The following is a 20,093-nucleotide window of genomic DNA, read 5'->3' on the forward strand; positions in this document are numbered from 1 at the left end:
TATTTCTTACCCTTTAATAAAATCTAATAAAGAGCCAAGTCTAAAACCTTTAGGACAACTAGAAATTTAGCGAGCAATACATAATTAAGTGATTTTGTTTTGTATATATTTTCAACACGTTTATGAGTATCATTTAGAACCCGGACTTGAATGGGGCAAAATATTCAAGTTTGCAACGTTTACCTTAAATTTTCCAAATGTCCCTTAATTTACCTAATACAACTTGATCTTAAAAAAAGAAGAAGGTACTTCTTTCATGCACCTCCTCCATATTTGGACAAATTATGAAAAATGTATTTTTCCACTCTCATGAACAAAATTGCTAGTTTGTTTGCAGCGTGTTTTTCGTCGAATTTTTCTGGTGCAAATGTATTTAGACAAATTTCTTGGGAGAATTTTGATTAAGGTAACGAAGGAGACAACCCATGATGATTGATGAGGTGAGAAAAACTAAACAACGAATGAGGATGAGGATGCATGGCCAGCAAAGTATGACTGACTAGTGAAATACCCCTCACCTCATTCTCATCTGTGCAAAGAACCGATTCTATCGTGAACTATGGAATGGAAGTAATTAGATACAAAGAATCAATGGGCATAAAAGCATTTCCTGTACGAAATCAATTGAATCATCTCGTTATATCAACCAACTCAGATTCTTACATTGGAGCAGCATGTTTAAAATGGAAAATCTTTTCCTACTTGTCAAAATATATATGAACGCAATCTTAAATAGAATAACAACACCACGCCTGCTTTTATAAATAGGGATTGTACAGCACAACCATAAAAATAAGTCACGAAGCTCATTTTGATGAAATCAAGAATGGATGCACTTCGAATTTCCTGCATCTTTTTCGCCCTTTTTGTCATTAGTTTGAGTGGAAGTGGTGGAACTACTGCCGCTACTGATGAAGAAAGGAAGGCAAGTCTTCTTAACAATTGTCTGGTCACTTGCTTGTTCTTACGACATACTTATAACTTTTCTAGTCATCTGCAATATTATTTAGGGACAATTTCAAAAACCCAATATCGTATGAGTTGTTAAGATTAGTTATATATATATATATATAGAAAAAAAAATCATTACTTGATTTATACTCTTGTTCTCTTAGTTAACTGCTTACTAATTGTTCTTTGCAAGGAAGTTGCGAGCATTTCGCCTTCAACATTTTCCTGTATAATTATGACAAACTAATTGTCTTTTTCACTTGTAAAGAAATGATCATCAATGGCTGGTCAGTTACAGAATCGATAGCAGATGCATGTGATATGTTTTTTTTTTTTTGGGTGGCATCAGCAATGCCCCAGTTTATTGAATATGGAAAACTATAAGTCCAGCTGAAAGCCTTAATACATCAGTCAAACTAGTAGAAACGTTATCGGTATTAAGCTGTTTCGATAACCATAATGATGCAACTAAAGCATTGCAAAGATAAAATTAAATCTTAATTGCTACTACTAAATTTGTATTTTCCAAGCAGGTTTACATAGTATACCTGGGAGCCCTTCCTGAAGGAGATCATTCACCTTCAGCACGCCATCTCAGTATGCTTCAGGAAGTTGTTGACAGCAGGTAAGCCAAGTATTCCTAGTCTTGATCGAGTAATATGTACAAATTAATTCTTCTTTTCATTAACTTTTTTCTTTATTTTCTCTTTGTGAAAGTTACACGGGGAAATCCTTAATCAGAAGCTACAATAGGAGTTTTAATGGGTTTGCTGCAAATCTCACAAACCAAGAGAGAGAAAAGTTGGCTGGTGAGTCAAATATATATTAGCAATTAAGAATTTATGCATTAGATCTTAATTGAGCCTTATTACGATTATATGTGAAGATTTATACTGAGTTTCCATACATGTATAGGTCGGGATGCTGTGGCGTTGATATTTCCAAGCAAAACTCTCCAACTTCAAACAACTGCATCATGGGACTTTTTGAGATTTCCACGAAACGTCGGTCGAAATCTTGATATCGAGAGTGACATAATTATAGGAGTTATAGACTCTGGAATATGGCCAGAGTCAAAAAGTTTTAGCGATCACGGTTTTGGACCTATACCTAAGAAATGGAAGGGGGTCTGCAAAGGAGGCAAAAATTTCACCTGTAACAAGTAAACTCCTTGTGTTCTGTACCTGTAGGTGTATTTTTTTTTTTTTTGTTAAAATATGTCATGAATTTTCAGTTGTACACTAATCTATATTGCTTATTGGAAAACATGGTTACTTCTTAAGCAAAATCGTGGGAGCACGGTACTATGTCAGAGGAGATGATTCGGCAAGAGATCTAGATGGACATGGAAGTCATACTGCTTCAACAGCAGCTGGAAACGAAGTGGAAAATGCGAGTTTTTATGGAATTGCACAAGGTATCGCACGAGGAGGGGTTCCATCTGCAAGAATTTCTGCATACAAAGTGTGTAGTGATACGGGATGCACAGATGAAGATATATTAGCTGGTTTTGATGATGCTATAGCTGATGGAGTTGACATTATTACGGTTTCACTTGGACTACAGTCTCCAGTTGGCTTGCAATATGACTCCATAGCTATCGGCTCTTTTCATGGGATCGGCAAAGGTGTACTCACAGTTCAGTCAGCAGGAAATGATGGTTCTTTAACAGGACGAGTCGTCAGTACTGCGCCATGGTTATTCACAGTTGCAGCAAGCACTACAAATCGCAAGCTCGTCAGCAAAATTGCCCTTGGAAATGGAGCCGAGATTTTTGTATGTTTAATCAATTCAATTTTTCTCGCATTTACTAGTTGCTATAGATTTTGCAATACTTAATTTTCTCAGCTTCTGTATAGTCACTTATTAACAGCATATTTGACTTAAGGTTATATCAATTCCTTTGTTTCTTGAACTTGCTCATCTTTTGACTTCACATGTAACAGGGAAATGCCATTAACTCCTTCAAGTTGAATAGCACGAAAAATTACCCTCTTGTATATGGAAAGGATGCTTCAATACAGTGTGGCGAGGCTGAAGCTAAGTAAGTTCCGTTTCTATCTAGCCATTTATCCTTGGCGCTGGTCACGACTTTTTCAGCGCAAAGTGGAACATAATATCTAACTAATATATTCCATTGTAGGCGTTGTTATGGAGGCTGTCTAGACAGAAGGCTAGTTGAAGGAAAAATTGTACTTTGTGATGACACTTTTAGCAGCAGCAACCTCGCTGAAGTTAAAAGGGCTGGCAGCGTTGGATCAATTTTCCGTTCAGGTGAAATCTATGATGTTTCTTTTGTTTTTCCTTCTGCTGCATCAACTTTGAGCCCTCAACAGTTTGATCTGGTCGAAAGCTACATCAACTCCACAAAGTTAGTCACGAGCTATCCATAATCTTGTATATTGGGTTGTACCAAGTACCATTTTAACTTTCATTGCATTGCATTTGGTATCCTCATTTGTATACAGAGTACCTCAAGCATACATATATCCAAGCGAGAATATAACAGACTCAAGTGCTCCGGTAGTTGCATCATTCTCATCCAGAGGGCCAAACACTATTTTCCCGGATATTCTGAAGGTAGGTATTCTAGCCCACATTTGGCAGCGCCTTTTGCTATTGTTAGTTCATAAAAACTTTTACATGCTTACCAATTACCATGAGGCTGCTTGATTATACAGCCGGACATAAGTGCACCAGGAGTTCATATTCTGGCTGCTTATTCTCCTGCTGCATCCCCATCAGAAATCTCTCATCAGGATGCAAGATCTGTAGAATACAACATACTATCTGGAACGTCCATGGCATGTCCTCACGCAGCAGGTGCAGCTGCTTATGTGAAATCATTAAACCCTCATTGGTCTCCTTCAGCAATCAAATCTGCTCTTATGACCACTGGTAACAGTCGCACGATTGCTACATATTTATGTTTCCTTTTATCTTCTTTATCCTTTAGAAACTCGTGCTGTTTTTCGGTTGTTCTTGATGACATATTTTATGAATGATGAAAAATTCTATTTGCTCCTAGCTTGGCAGCTGAATGCAACAAATGCTAGTCATGGAGATGCGGAGTTTTCTTACGGAGCAGGACATCTTGACCCAGTAAAAGCGGCAGATCCCGGACTCGTGTACGAGATATTAAGATCAGATTACATCAAATTGCTCTGTGGCTTGAAACTTGATCCAAAAGCATTGGCACAAATATTTGCTGATAATACCTCATGCACTAATGTGGTTCCGACACAACCCAAGGATCTTAATTACCCAACAATTACTGCAAAAGTCGAAAATGGCGAGAGATTTACAGCTACATTTTCAAGAACGGTCACAAATGTTGGTCTTCCCAATTCAACATACAGAGCCACAATCACTAGCAGGCCTTCTCAGGTGAATATTTCTGTGGAGCCTAACATCCTATCATTCACGACGGTGAACGAGAAAAGATCATTTGTTGTGACGGTCACCGGTGGAAGAGCGACACCGCCGTTGATATCTGCTTCACTTGTGTGGTTTGATGGTTTGCATAGTGTCCGAAGTCCAATCATTATATACACATAATTTGTATAATGTCATTAATTTCACCGAATCAAGCAAATTATTTGATTAGCGTGCCAGCAGGAAGTATTATCTGTCCTTATATTTATGATTCATTAATTAGATTTATAATCCGAGCTATGTGGCTCTTTGAATTCATTAATTAGATTCATTAACATGTATTTTAAAATTTTCAGAAATTCAACCGATGATCAGTAATTCAATAATATATTTTTTATATCCATTTCGAACCGTTTTACCAAATATTAAAATTGGATATATTTCGATTTTACCAAATGCCCCATTTTTCAATTTTTCCGAAATTCGAACACCCCTAACCGCTACTAATTGAATGTGTGCGTGCATCTTACTACTTGGCAGTCAGAATTTTATCTTGAAGGAATACCGCTTCGTTTTTGGACCAATGGAAGGTGTACCCATTTACTCCCATTGACAAATTAAGTTTGTAGAATTGATTTTTTTTTTTCCAATTTTGGTAGGCAAATGAATATAGACAATTTTTGGAGAACCTACTACAGGTTGCCTACTTCTGGCTCTGTTTGGATGGGAGTGTTTTTTAAAAATAAGTTTTTCAAATATAATAAAAATTTGTAAAAAGTACTCTAAAAATTAATTTAAATTTTTTAAAAAATTTTAAAAATTTCTCAAAATGTATTCTAAAAAATCTTCTAGTCTTAAATATCCCAAAATATTTTCTAAAAATATCCCAAAATATACTCTAAAAACTCGGTTATAGCAAAATTTTTCAAAAACACCCCGAAAAACAGCTAATCCCTGTTTGCCAAATAATACTTGACACTTAATTCCTGAAAAGTATCCAATAATCTCGCATATTACTCGATTAAATTAGTAACTTTTTTTCAGCCGATTTCTTTTTAATTTTTTGTTCTATAGTACTTTGAATATGAGGGCTATTTTTGTGATTCTTTATTTTCTTCTCGTTTTCATTTTTATTTGATGGTGGAAGGCCTTCTTTATTCACTTCATATCTTGCTGTGCAAAAGAAAATTGATAATAGACAAGTTAGTTTAAGTCATTAAATAATCTTCTAGTATTAGAGACCGATAAAATATGGCAGTGTAAAAAAGCTACCTTAAATGGATGCAACGCATTTTTTTTTAAGTTTTTTTTAGCAAAGGAAGATTGAAATTTAAGAAACGAGGAAGAGTACGGGGATTAGAATCTAAATCCTCTAGGTTCTGAGACCTCAACTAAATGTCACGCATTCGTGTATATTCTTCCATAACAGTACTTCCATAAAATAAAATTAATAGGGGATCTTTCTGTTTATGCCACAATAAGCCTTGAAATGTATCTGGTTCACCTGCAAAGATGTTAAAGAGAAAGATTTCATTTTCCTACGTACTTAATTACCAAACTATATATATCACAACTTTAAGAAGGAGACAAGTACATGCATGCCTATATAAACAAAGATTGTGCCAGTCAAAAAAAAAACTTGATTCATAGCCAGGGGACTAAAGAATGGATAGACTCCGCTCTCATGCTATTTGCTACATTGTTATTTTATGGGTAAAAAACAAAAAAGACCCTGCGATAAACCTAATACACAAAAAAGTCACTCGTGATTTCAAAATATACAACACGACACCTCGTATTATGAACTAAATTGTAAAGGTGACGGAATCCGTTAAACTTAACGGAAATGGACGAAATGACAAAAATTCCCTGATATAATTAAGCAAAAGACAGCTCAAAAAAATCATTTGTTTTATTCTCTAGATAGAGAGAATTGAGGGTTAAGAGGTAGAATAAGTATATTTGTTAAAAATTAGGTATAAAATTTTTTTTTTAGGTTCCAATAAGTCATTTCCCTGTGATATTTGTTTTATTAATTCCCTTTTTCCTCTGTGGCTCTCTCTCTCTCTCTCTCTGAAAAAAGATATCTAGGGAAGTCCTTAATCAGAAGCTACAATAGGAGTTTTAATGGATTTGCAGCATATCTCACAAACCAAGAGCAATAAAAGCTGGCAGGTAAGTGAAATGTGGTCATTTTCTTTTCTTCATGCATTATACCTCCGTTAGATTCTATTTGGTCAGTGACAGATGAGTATTTAGTATTTACTACTACTTATGTTTCCTTACAATGTAGCTCGTGACGATGTTGTTTCCGTATTCCCAAGTAAACTTCTTCAAGTCCAAACAACTGCATCCTGGGACTTCACGGGTTTTTCGCAAAATGTCCATCGAAATCTCAAAATCGAAAGTGACATAATTATAGGAGTTCTTGACACAGGAATTTGGCCAGAATAAAAAAGTTTTAACGACCATGGTTTTGGCCCAGTACCCAAAAAATGGAAGGCGGAAGCAATTTCACTGCAACAAGTAACTTCTTTTTCTTTGGAATATTTTTTGTGGAGTAACACAATAATTCAATGTTCATTGAACTACATACTCACTTTACAGTAAAATCGTGGGAGCACGAACCTAGGTCTCAGAAGATGATTCTGCAAGAGATACAGAAGGACATGGAACTCATACTGCCTCGACGGCAGCTGGGAACGAAGTGAAGAATGCGAGTTTCTATGGAATAGCACAACGTACTGCAAGAGGAGGTGTTCCAGCTGCAAGGATTGCCGTATACAAAGTATGTTACAAAATCGGATGTGCATATGAAGATATAATGGCTGGTTTTGATGATGCTATAGCTGATGGAGTTGATATCTCATTACTGTGTCTCTTGGATCGAAATCTCCACTTGATTTGAAGAATGATGTCATAGCTATTGCTTCTTTTCATGCGACAGAGAGAGGTATACTCACAGTTCATTCAACAGGGAACCATGGTATTGTATCAGGTGATATTTCCAGTACCGCACCATGGTTATTCACAGTTGCAGCCAGCAGCACGAGTCGTGAGATCATCGCCCAAGGTGCCCTTGGAGATGGAAATATTCTTGCTGTATGTATTTCCAACTTATTCTCCTTCAAAGGCTGCACAAATAAATCTGTTACTTAGCATTTAGCTCTATATACAATACCTTATCAAACATCAATGGCGTAGTAGCTCGAACTGAATTGTACAAGTTCATATTCTGTGGAGTTAACAGCTTGCTTACAGTTTGACTTTGTATGTTGCAGGGAAGAGCAGTTAATTCTTTGAAATTGAATGGGACAAGTTTCCCTCTTAATACTTGGGAAGGATGCTTCAAAAACTTGTACCCACTTCGAAGCCATGTAAATGTTGGATCTTATCATCTATCCATCCATTCTTAATTGTGATTTCTGGCTATAAATTAAAAGATAAGGACCTTGATTTTCCACGTCAGGTCATGTTTTCCTGGGTGTCTGGACAATGATCTCGTGAAGGGAAAGATTGTAGTTTGTGACAGTGGTCTTGGAATTATTACAGCTAAAAGTGTTGGTGCCCTTGGGTCAATTGTCCTTTCAGGTGCATTGAATGATGTCTCCTTTGTTGTCCCTGGTGCTGCATCGAGTTTAAGTCTTCAACAGTTTAATTTAACTGGAAGTTATATCAACTCCGCCATGTAAGTACATAAAAATCCATGGCTTGCCGTCATGTTACAGCAGCAGCTGCTTATGTTAAGTCACTTCATCCCCATTGGTCTCCGTCAGCAATCAAATCTACTCTTATGACTACTGGTAATACTCTTTCAAAGGACGCTTGTTCTAGCACATTCAACATTCTCATGTCAAAGTTCTTCAATTCCTACATTTCATTTTTCGATCTTTTTGATGGGGTAAAGGGGACCACGGAATGATGGAAACAGAACTTTTGAAGCTCCTTGATCACCTTTTTCACGAGTCACACTTCCTATTATTTGCTTATAGCTTGGCAGATGAATGCAACCAATGCTGTTCATCAAGATGCTGAATTCTCTTGCGGGGCAGGTCATCTAAATCCAGTAAAAGCTGCGCATCCTGGACTTGTGTATGAGACATTCAAGGCAGATCATATTAAATTGATTTGCGGCTTGGAAATTGATCCATCTACGCGAAAAAAGATATTTGCAGACAATAGCACCTGCATGAAAGTAGCAGCAGTACAGTCTAAGGATCTAAATTATCCAACGATGACTGCCCGGGTTCAAAAACAGAGAGAGTTTATAGTTACATTTCGAAGAACAGTTACTAATGTTGGTCTCCCCAGCTCATCATATAAAGCAGTTGTTACTAAGGCTTCTCTATATAATATCTCTGTGAAGCCTAAAATTCTATGGTTTAAAGGCGTTGAACCAAAGAAAATCCTTTACTGTGACTGCCAGAAGTCCAATCGTTGTGTACGCATGAGCTGTGATCGCATTTGACCTCCTTAATTTACGAAGTCAGGCAAATTGTTAGGTGCTCTGGCCGGATGCCTAATTTGTTCAAATGTACTTCTGTTTCGAAGTTTGTACTAGAGCTCCTAAAGGTCCTTTAGAGTATATACATCGAAATAGATCGGGGATAATATCCTTCCTACAAACAATTGCACTCAATGGCCTTGATATTTAGCTGTCATTTGTTATGCTGAGAGCATATTTATTCTTCAAGTAGCTTTGTTGCGTTCTTCAGTAAAATTCTTCAGGGGCCGTCCAGAAGAGGTTGCATGTAAAAGATTTAACATGGACAGGGGAGAAACAAGATGCTTTCAACTAGCATCTGCACTTGATGTTATTGTTTGTTGGAAAAGACCATAAAAAAAAAAAAAAAAGAAGAAGAAATCTGGTTTATGCTTTCAACTCTTGACTTGAAAACAGAGCCAGGGGGCCAGTACGTGTATAATAAGAGATGATTATATATATCATGGCAACTAGTTTTTACATCCTTAAACTTGGGAATTATAATACATTATACCCTGATTCGTGTTTCATCAGGAGAATGAAAACATCGAAATCTTTCCATTTGAAAAAATAGCAGCGCACGCCATAATCGCTGAGCTATGAGGTATGAAATAAAGACTACAAATGTGTCTGCCAAATTACATATTCGGTAGCCACACTTGCCTGTATCCTGTTCCGCAGATGAACACAAGCCAATTAAGTTGCCATAAATGACCCTTTACATAGTCTTTGCTGCATCGAAATGCCAATTGACTCCCCGTCCATTCTGTGTTTTGGGGTACACACAATGTCCGCAAGTTAACAAAGGGCTTCGGACTAGCACCCGTCCAAATTCACCTCCTTTTAAATTTGTAAAAAAATTTGCAGTGACTCTTAGCAGATTTTGAAAACATGCTTCCTATAATATATACTTAGTATCAATTTGAGCAGCCGTATCTCTATCACGATGCTTCCCACACTTTGTAATCCTTGCCCTCAGTAGCTAAGGACCATTTTTGAGGACCAGTTTGAGGCTCATAGTAACCCGGTCCAATTTTCATGGCCACCTTCTCATCAATAATTGCCGCATAAACATCCCTTTCTGCCTTCATTACTTTAACCTGAATACAAGATAAAAGAAAGGGACAACGATAAATCCTAGTGTGGCCAAGATAATATATTTCCCCTAGCAGTCTACTGACAATTCCCCTGTCCCTTGTTTTTACAAAAATGTGACTGACTGATGGCTGTATAAGAAAAAGGAGGACAATATTTCCACAAGAATAAACCTTGTCACCTGAATTTAACGGCAAAGGCATTCTCCAAACAGGTCATCAGATTTAGACAAAACTGTTAAGAGATGACCTTGTAACATCTAACATGAAAATCTGGATACCAGACAATTGCTTCAAATGATATTGAACAATTTCCTTTTAACTTCATGTAGCAATTAAATTCAATACTCAACCAGCCAAAAAATACAGAGAAGTATTTAATAAAGGACAACGAACAGGATCAGTAGAAATAGTAGGAAACTGCACGATTTAAGAAATATACCAGTTCAAAGGATCAATGAAGCTAATGATTGGTTGTAAATCCAAGACAAAAGTAGAAAGATAAAGGTCTTAGATTCTGCATTTGCAATCTTCCACAGTATCAAGAGATTAATAGTCCCGATTGACTTATGTTCTGTAGGAACCATTTTTCATTTTGACATGCTTTTTTCAGACAACAGGAAATTACTGCAGTGATTAAATTAACATCATAAACTTACTATGCTTCTGCAGTGGATCTTGTTCCGGGTTCTCACGGAGATTAGTTTTGATAGTTCGGACTGGTAGTCAGAAAAAATGTGATCATAAAATACAGTCGGTGTTCCTGGGTGAGTGAGGATGTAAGCATATCCTTGCATCTCCTTTCCACCTGGAAATCTCCAATGACCCTAATAGATGGATTGAAAGGAAAACAGCAAGCAAACAAGTTGAAAAGTAGATTAGATGTCATTACTCATCAGAACAGTTAATGACAGCTATTTAAAAATGTCAAACAAGTTCTGTTTAAACATTATTGTAAAGTTAATGATGTGACCGATCCTTAAAAAAAACAAGTTGCTATGTCAAAGAAAGGACATACAAACGTGTGATACACCACTACTTGAGAGCTTCTCTTCCATCATGAAAAGAGAGAAATGTGTCAAAAGGCCAGTTTATTTCATTGAATGAGGTAGGTAAAATAAGAGGAAGTCCATTAAGAGACACTTTGAATGTGCTATTATTTTTGTATTGAAAAGCTTGAGTTCATGGAACTTAGCCAGGGCCCAGAAAGATACACCAGAGCAATAAACTCTCAGTACTATATACCTGAGTAGAACCAGTATCATGGTTCTCTATAAAAGTAACCGCACGAGATGGCCACCAACCAACAACTCCAGGAGGTTTCCCTTTCTCGTCAGATAATCGCCAATATTCATACCTTCCAAGTGCCTAAAAGTTGCAGATCAAAAACAACTAAGACACGAAACTGCTCCCAAAGCAAATGAAACCATGCACTCTATATAAGTAGAAGAGAAAGGTTCTAAGATGTTATGATGGTTAATGCAGCCTCTGCTAAGTAGATGCTTACAGAATGAAGAATCCCTTTTGTGGTAACATCAAATGCACCAGCACATCCATTAGTAGCATTAATCCAGTCAATAATTCGCTGCCTATGTGCATCTTGATTGTGATCCATGTCCCCGTATGTATAATTAAGAGAATCCCAGTACTCGCCCACAGCAAAGTAAGGCTCACTAGCATCAATGTAATCCTTGACATAACCACCCCAAAAACCTCGAACAAAATCAAGCCTCCACCCATCATATCCAATCTCTTGCCTGCAAGTCCACAAATTCCAAAAGACCCAGAAGTTAGTCCCAGGTAAGTAAAAACCTGGAATTGTACTTCAAATCATCAAATAACCTGATGAAAGATACAGATGTATTACTGAACCCACTACCAAACAAAGAATTAAACAAGCACTTGACACAGAGCAATGCCAAGAAATGACCTTAGCCAACATAACCATTCTTTGAGGTCCTTTCTCACGAATTCTTGTGAATGATCGATATTAGGTGCAGCATGGAAATTATCCCCACTACTTTTATTGCCTCTTCCCTGTGAGGAAAAAGATACAGTAAAATAAATTGTTGGAACTGCCACGTTTTTGGAATCACACAGTGGGAAATCCAGATGGGTATGTAAATACAAAGGTAGAAGATACTGCTCAAATCAGAAGAAACACCAATACTCTCAAAATCGATTTGTCCAGAGAGTGGAGACACGAGCATTTGCCTGTAATTATATAATGGAAAATAATCTAGGTACCACACAACAAGTAAGCTTCATAAAAAGTAGAAGGATTGCAGTTGCTGTTTCCAAATGCAGCACACAACTGTAAGTAAAGCCAACCACAAAGCACTAAATCTTGACAACCAAAATAAGCAGGATTAAGTTAATGTTTTGCCATAGAAATCCGTCCTAGCTATAGGAAGCTCAGAAAGTGTACATTAAAGACAAAAAATTGAAGCAAAAGGAAATGACAAGAATCACATTTCCCTTAGTTTCTGTATTTTTTCAACCAGTATACCAGTATACTGTCTTATTTACTCTTTTTTATCAGGTTTAATCTGCAGCCCAGGGTTTATGCAAATTTATCTACACACTGTTGAATGTTGTATTAAAGGAATGACAATAATGTTTTACACTCAACTATCCTGATAAAATCTGCCACTAGTTCCGATACCAACAAGCTAGTAGTTCAACCGTGAATGTTAAAATCTGTAACTAGGCACAAGCAAGTACCTGAAAATGTGGATCATCAGCAACCACTGCACAATCATCCCAATTCAAACGGCCACCAAAAATATTCCAAATACCATTCTGATTTTTGTAATGGGCACATCTATGGTTTAACACAGCATCTCCGAGGACATTGATGCCAACTTCATGGAATCTCTTCACGAGAGACTTTAATTCATCAATACTTCCATATCTGAAAATGATCAAGAAGTTAAAAACATCAACCACAGAGGCAGACAGACAGAGGGAGAGAGTGCTGCAAGAAGATGTGGTATAACAATTTCAGTAGTTATTCCTTGATCAGCATTTATTCCAATAATCAGAGCAATTTCAGGTAATCGGATTTATTTGTTCCCTTAGTTTAGTTATTCTAATCAAATAAACAAATTATAACTTTACCTAGAGATAAAAAAAGAAATTACAAGAGAATATAAAAATTTAATTAACATCTGCCCGGTAGCATAAAGAATTGGAAGACAGGCATGAAAAGAAGAATGAATAGCCTACTTCTGAAAGTAGACAGGTGTCAGCTACCACAATAGATTTGACTTAGCTACCCATTGTCAACTCAAATCCATGAAGAAGACTACAGCAGATCGTACTATTAAGAAGGCCATGGTTTTCATGATTATGTTTATAGGATTGAAGTAGGTGCAAACAGTATTAATGAAGTTTGCACATTTAGGTCTAAAGTCAGAGTTCAGTCCCACATTCTACATAACGGTAAATTATCTGAATAGGAAAACTGCATAAGCATGTCCAAATTCAGGATTCCAGGAAACTAATCTAATCTTAGTACCTATATTAGTTTTCCAACACAACTGTTCTTACCTGGAGTTCAGATTGTACAAATCCTTTGGCATGTAGCCTTCAGGTGAAACAGACTCTGTGGGCGGAGGTAACCAGACAACAGTAAAACCAAGTGATGATAACTCTGCAGCTTTTTGATGAAGCTCCATATACCATCTTCCAGATTTATGTGACTCCCAGTTAAATCCTTGACATACAACTTCAAAACCAGAACCAGTCCCAGAAGCTATTTTGACAGACGGTGTTAATACCTCTGCTTCTGAGACTCCCTCTTCTGTAAATGTCGGTATGGCGCTCCTAAAGATACTATAGGCTTCTGCAGCAAGCTTCTCGATCTCCTGAAGAATGCTTTCTTGGGCTTCTTTAATTTTAGTTTTCCGACTTTTTTCTGAGGCAATGTCACTGACCAAATTCCTTATCTCATTAATGATTCCATCCGTATATACAGTAGATGATTCCTTTGTTTTATTGGCAGAATGAGACTGGCTATGTTCTTTATTGAGGACCCTAGAACTTGAGAGGGGAATATAGAAGTCCTTCCCCATATTATTCAACCATGTATTCTCATTTAGCTTCAGAGCGAAGACAAAAGCAGTGAGCCCTACATCCAAAGTAAATGATCCCGAAGAACAAGTTCCACCCTCTTTTCGCTGCAAAAACAGGTGCATCTGGGGTCATTTACAAGCATATTTTGACCTCAAACAATCTCAGTTACCAAAAGATTGTGGCTTGGTCATAAAAAGGACTAACAGTCTATTTGGAGTTTCTGATACTTGAAAGCAGATATGACACTAACAAACAATCATTACAACCAATTCGTGTCTGTGTACACACACACACACACACAGCATTCTCGGGAATATCTTAATAACTCATTAAAAAGACAGAATCCATTCCATTATTATTTAAATCAAATAAATAAAGCAAAGAACAAGCCTTCGTATATGTTAAAACTTACTCAAATACTGCCCAAGGAGAATATATTGCATCTCACAGAAAAAGCAATTGAAATGGTGTAAAATCTTAGGACATGCAAGCAAAGATGACAGAACCCTGGCTAAGATGAATGAACAGTTTCTTCCTATGGGGTAACCGAGGAGACAAGTTTCCACAAGGCAACTAACATCTCTTAATAGGGACAAAGTTCCAACTTAACAGTATTTTCAACAGATGAGATCAGATCATGGAATAAAAGCTGGGAAAGTATCTTAGTTACAGCTTGGTTTCACTCTTGCTCTCTTTTTCTGGCATAACAACTTGGTTTCACATTTGCTTTCTGCTGCTGGATTTACTATTTGTTGAACTCTTTTGCAGTAAAGTTGTTGTTAAGACCCCTTCAACTTTTAATCAAGTTTTAGAGCTCAGAAATTTGATCAAGCTGATGACTTGAGTTTTATGCACTAAGAGTCTCGGTCCGTGTGTGTACGCCCACATGCACTTATATGATCATGCCAACAAACAAAGAACTTGGTAAATAAATTCCTTTCAAGTTTTTATAGTTACAGGGAAAAAATTCTCCACATTCACCTTATATTTTGGTAGCTTTAGACACCTTATAAATGATATCCTGATTATCCCCTGCTGTTTTAAAAAGAGTTATATTTCCTGAGACATGAATATTTGCTTGAAAGATAAAAAAGATGTACCAGCAGGCAGAAAACTGAATTTAATCCTTGATGATATATGCACAAAGACTATGAACTCAGATTCTGTTAGGGTTAAGCATGCAGTACATAAACCTCTCCAACTTAAAGTTCTATCTAAAGACACAGCATAAATTTCTACCTAGTTCAAGATTTTGACAACTTTTAATCCCAAAAATATTTGGAATAAGATAAATGAAATACGATACAAACTTACTAATAAACGTGCATAAGAAGATTGAAGAAATTTGCTGTGCAATGAAGAGAAATTGAAAGTACATGAAAATCACGAACACACCCCACAGCAAAATAAATTATTCATGATTCAAAACCATAGAAAGGAGTCAGTAATGCACTTTTCCACCGCCTAATTTCCATTTTTCCAGGATGCAAGCCCTTCACCTTGGGTAAAGGAAGGACTAGGCACCAAGCCACGCAGGGAAAAAAGAAATTTAAAAAAAAAACAATATGGTGGACTAAGTTCAAATAAGGACCAATTATCCAGCTGGGCCAAATTATCTTTTGGGGCTGCAGCGCTAAAATAAGTCATCACCATCAGATATAAATAGAAAAAATATTAAAATTGTATACATACTTGCAACAAAGTTCTCAAAGCCTTATTCTTGAATACTTTTGTTTCAGATGGATAGGGCTGCTCTGGAAGTTCCCACTTCCGATCCTTGTCTTTGCAGACTCCCCAGTGAACAATGACATCTCCTGGTAAGTCCGTTTCGATATACAAAAGATTCTTGGCTGTCTCTGGGCATTGTGTCACAGAAACAGTTACCGAGTTATCAACAAGAGTTTCTCTTACAATAGGATGCTCTTCATAAAACCCTTCAAGTCGACTATTTTGATGAGGTGGATCTTTTGACTCACAAGTGGTAAAATCCGTTTTATTTTCAGCTCCTTCTGACTTAAGAAGCATGTTGGACAGCTGTCCAAAAGCTCCTGGTGTGCAAGTAGAAACACCAAGACTTTAGTTGAGGAAGTTAGTAAAACTGAGCAAGCGGAATGAAATGAACAAAGCTCAATTACAACAAAGGCATTAATCTTTCTTCCTCATCCCATATATATCATATAACTGAAAAATCTTCATGAAGTACGAATTTTTTCTGGCCCACAATTTTATTAAGACATGCTCTTGATTATAGAATTCCATCCAGATGCAACTACACCATCCAACTTATCAGACCATCAGCAGTTTGTTTCAGATAAATCATTGAAGGCCAATAAACTCATAGACCAGTTTAAGGTTCCAATCATGAAGCATGATAAGAGAGAGATAAAAAGGAATATAGGTAAGTTGGAGAAAACACATAAATGCAAACAATTTACAGCTGCAACTGGAAGATCTAAAGAATTATGTACAAAGAGTAGAAATTGATTAACCTGGCCATATACCAAAGCCTTTTTTTGCTCCTACAACATTGCCATCATCATGACGATACTCAGTCAGAGGAACCTTGAAGTCTCTTCCTCGATGCTGATACCAAGATCCACTGTCCTCATCCTGACAAAAAGAAAAAGAAACGATTCAAGGTTACAGAACCAAAATTCACTGACCAAAAACTCTACATGGGAATTCTTATCTAATGGCAATGACTCTCAAAAATATTTGCAGGCATACCTTCAATACAAAATTTATTGCTGCGATTGAATTATTTGTATTGAAATCAATCTTCACTTCATAAAAACTCTCTCCTTCCAATGTGGAGGATTTTTCTAGAGGAGATTCAATTGCATAGTCCTGTCATAAGAGTCAAAAAATATATCAAGGAAAGAAATGAGGAAAACAACTGGACGGCTAGAAGGCATGAAAAAATCAATTACCACCTTAATGGCAATAGAACCTGGAGGTCTCATCTCCGGGGGAGGTTGATCCCATTCACTGCATCTTATATAGAAAATTCAACTTCAATGTGTGCAAAGCAGTTACCATAGTCGAGATACAAAAGTTCAAGATAAAATAAAGCTAAAACAAACAAAAGGACTTGGAATCAAAATCTCTGGATATATTTGTAAACATTTTTCTTTCTTCTAGGCTTGAATATGGAAATAATGATCACTATACAGTTCATCTTTATGGTCCTTAAAAGAAAGTCGAACCTGCCCACATCGCCTATGTACTTAACTCCCCAGTGAAGAACCCACTTCCCTGGTAGACTACATCCCACAAGGAGCTGCCAGTTTTCCTCATCTTTCCCATTAACCAATCTGATTGTTATCTTTCCTTCAACCTGCCATTCCCACAATTCAAATATAAACATCCCATCCATATTAATCACCAATTAAACCATAAACACTCAACCATTAAGAAACAGATCGTAGCAGTAACATTAATGATACAGCAATCAGTTTTGTTAAAAGCAGGACAGTGACTAATTAATCTTTAAGCACAAACCCAGTATTTAGATCGTTCGATTGCCTTACTTTTCTTCTCGTCTCTTTATAACGAGCAAAACAAAAATCCCAGATTGTGAGCTTGTATTTGCTTTCCTGCCAGTCCTAACATTGCATAATACTAGCACACCCCTCAGAAGCATCTCTTGTTATCGCAGCCAGATTTCCTAAATTAAGTAACCAAAAAACGAAATTCCCGCCACGATACAAACCACAAAACATTCACTTTTTTAACCAGAAAAAACAGTTGTATCAGAAATCTGTACTTAAAAGTTCATTTTGTCAACCATTAAAAAGATTAGATAACCACAATAGGTACAAGGAAACTTATCCATTAGGAGATCAACAACTGATTAAGGGTCTGTTTGATAACATAAAAAAGTGCTGAATCTGAATTTTTTCAGACATTCAGATGTTTTAAGTGTTTGATAAATGAAAATCTATTTGCTGAACTTGTTAAGCAATGCTGAACCTATGCGTATTTTTTTTAGCACAAGAATCCTAACTGATTCTGATAAAAATCAATAGAATTACTTCAACTATCTTATCTTATCTACCAAATCTACCCTTATTTGTTAATTATGTTCAAAATTCTTATCTAATTAAACAACCTAATATTCTCTATCTAACGATTTTTAGTTTCTCTTTTCTCCTTTTTTAATAACTTTCACATTTTCTCTATACTCCTCATATAATATATTTCATCTTTTATATTAATTTGATTTAAAAATAAATATTATCATTTCCATACCTAACAATTTTAAACTAATTAAATCATAGATTCTATTTCTTTTTTGAATGAAAGGATATAAGGGCAAAATTGTCAAATTAAACTTATTAAGCATTCAGTTATAAATATTTATCAAACAGTATAAATAGATTCAGCATTAAAATTCAGACATTCATATATTTTTTTAGTGCTTAAAATTCAGCAAATTAATTATTTCAATATTTAAATTTCAGAATTCAGATTTCAAAATTCAGATTCAGTTTTATCAAACAGAACCTAAGTAGACAATAAATTCATTAGTTAAGCATGAGACGACACCGTTCCATGACTGATACTAGCATCAAACGCAACAGAAAATCATTAAGCATATCGAGGAAGTACCTTTACTGGGCGTTTAAGGGAGAAAGTTTCGCTGAAAACGACGTCAGATTCGACGACGGCAGCGGTGTCTGTGGAGGCGCTAGCTCGGAGAGTAAGAGCCTCGGGAGCTTTCAGTTCAAAGGAGCTCAAGCTCGGGCCACCGGAAAGTGGCCTCTTAGTGTAATTTAAGTAAAAAGGAGGGGCCCTTCTCGAATATGCATGAATATCTGGAACCAGAGTACGTCGTCTGAGAGAATAGTGGAGCAAAAGCTCTGTAGCAACGGTGGACATTTGCTATATCTCTGTTTGATTGATTTAATCAGAGAAAGAAGAAAAGAGGCAGGCGGCAGATTTACCTGCAGATATATATGTATATATATATAGATATGTGTGTGCGTGTATGTGTATATATATATATATATATATATATATATATGTATAACAGCTGCTGATGGATATATTATCCTTATTTTCCTCTTTCCTCCAAGTTGCCAGGTTAAAGCGGTAACTTCCCGGTATTTTCTTTTTCAAGATCTCGTAGGCTCTAATCTACCTTCCACCTGCCCTCATCTTAAATTTCATAATATTATTATTTCCATGCTACAAAAAAAAATACTAAAAATAATAGATTGCTTCTCCTTATGAATAAATTTCGTTTGAAAAAATATATTTAAAAAAAAGGGTAATATTCTTTCATTCTCACGACATAAAGACCGTATAGAATTTATGAAAAAAACATAACCAAACTAGATTCTAGCAAACAAAGAATGGTAAGAGCGCGATGAATTTAGTAAAGCGTCAATATTATAGTAAAAAGATTATAATAAACGAAAAATAGCGAGATCAAGATGAATTTTAGTAGAGTATAATATTTCAAATACTTTTATATTATTGTCTAATTTTAGAAGGCTCGCTATATTTGAAGGACCATATAATCAAAATAAAAAATCAACTAATTTTAAGAATTCTCACATCTTCAAATACAACTATTTTGCTTTTATAATTATATAGTAGACCTATCAAAAAAAAAGGCTAAAAATTGAGTATGTGTTATGAGGGGCAAATCTTTCAAAAGAAATGAGTCATAGAGGCAACAAGAGAATTGGCAAAAAATCCAAGGGTTGTTTCTACATAGTGGCTAAAAGTGGTCATAAACAAGGGGAGGAAGTGATAAATTTCTCATGTGATGCGGTCAGGCGTCCAGATGTCTGCGCGCTTTGCGGCCAGAAAGTGGTCATTATAATATAACGCACTTTAGACTATGGACAGCGACACTTTTAGCCGACCACGTATCTTTAGTCTTTACGTACCTTAAAAGGGTCAAACTTTTATCTCCGACCCTTTGGACTTTTAATGTAAGATATTGTCTTTTACCCATCATTGCTTCTTAGAAGAAGGGCAGTTATTTGTCTTTTTCTCTTTCTTTCTTTCAGGTTCCTGTCGTTAACTATTCTTCGACTGCCAACGATGGAGGCAGCTCCATCTATCTTTGTTTGGGCAGAGTGTTATTTAAAATAATTACT

At 36.2% G+C, this 20,093-nt stretch overlaps 2 protein-coding genes and 1 pseudogene across 5 annotated transcripts; 2 read left to right on the plus strand and 1 right to left on the minus strand.

The window, feature by feature from the left end:
* The first annotated feature begins 826 nt into the window (after positions 1-826).
* On the plus strand, positions 827-4,541 carry LOC113752657 (subtilisin-like protease SBT4.13). Its single transcript, XM_027296746.1, has 10 exons — positions 827-925; positions 1,476-1,576; positions 1,669-1,760; positions 1,867-2,113; positions 2,235-2,727; positions 2,898-2,995; positions 3,095-3,322; positions 3,420-3,531; positions 3,633-3,849; positions 3,980-4,541. Exons 1-10 carry the CDS (start codon positions 827-829, stop codon positions 4,507-4,509), a joined length of 2,217 nt encoding a protein of 738 aa, XP_027152547.1. The 3' UTR covers positions 4,510-4,541.
* Positions 4,542-5,577: 1,036 nt separating this feature from the next.
* Positions 5,578-8,794, plus strand: LOC113752658 (annotated as a pseudogene).
* Positions 8,795-9,244: 450 nt separating this feature from the next.
* Positions 9,245-18,923, minus strand: LOC113751787 (alpha-amylase 3, chloroplastic). 4 transcript variants are annotated; one of them, XM_027295926.1, is made up of 13 exons: positions 18,592-18,923; positions 17,187-17,317; positions 16,914-16,968; positions 16,708-16,827; positions 16,470-16,590; positions 15,673-16,028; positions 13,456-14,084; positions 12,628-12,817; positions 11,834-11,940; positions 11,411-11,660; positions 11,149-11,271; positions 10,563-10,730; positions 9,245-9,909 (listed from the first exon to the last, which is right to left on the minus strand). In XM_027295926.1, exons 1-13 carry the CDS (start codon positions 18,859-18,861, stop codon positions 9,751-9,753), a joined length of 2,679 nt encoding a protein of 892 aa, XP_027151727.1. In that variant the 5' UTR covers positions 18,862-18,923; the 3' UTR covers positions 9,245-9,750. The 4 variants fall into 4 exon arrangements, with proteins under 4 accessions (XP_027151727.1, XP_027151726.1, XP_027151725.1 ...); XM_027295925.1 differs by having other exon boundaries at positions 16,911-16,968; XM_027295924.1 differs by having other exon boundaries at positions 16,914-16,974.
* Between the last annotated feature and the right edge of the window lie 1,170 nt (positions 18,924-20,093).

Source organism: Coffea eugenioides, chromosome 11 (assembly GCF_003713205.1).
Source record: "Coffea eugenioides isolate CCC68of chromosome 11, Ceug_1.0, whole genome shotgun sequence".
Taxonomy (NCBI): Eukaryota; Viridiplantae; Streptophyta; class Magnoliopsida; order Gentianales; family Rubiaceae; genus Coffea; species Coffea eugenioides.

Excerpts from the sequence above, each read along its gene's own strand:
- LOC113752657 (XM_027296746.1), top strand. The coding sequence starts at position 827 with ATGGATGCACTTCGAATTTCCTGCATCTTTTTCGCCCTTTTTGTCATT. Across the intron at positions 1,577-1,668 it reads CAGGAAGTTGTTGACAGCAG|TTACACGGGGAAATCCTTAA; the intron begins GTAAGCCAAGTA and ends TCTTTGTGAAAG. Across the intron at positions 2,996-3,094 it reads TGTGGCGAGGCTGAAGCTAA|GCGTTGTTATGGAGGCTGTC; the intron begins GTAAGTTCCGTT and ends ATTCCATTGTAG.
- LOC113751787 (XM_027295923.1), bottom strand. The coding sequence starts at position 18,861 with ATGTCCACCGTTGCTACAGAGCTTTTGCTCCACTATTCTCTCAGACGA. Across the intron at positions 17,318-18,591 it reads CCCTTAAACGCCCAGTAAAG|GTTGAAGGAAAGATAACAAT; the intron begins GTACTTCCTCGA and ends TGGGAATGGCAG. Across the intron at positions 16,828-16,910 it reads GTTCTATTGCCATTAAGGTG|GACTATGCAATTGAATCTCC; the intron begins GTAATTGATTTT and ends CTCTTATGACAG.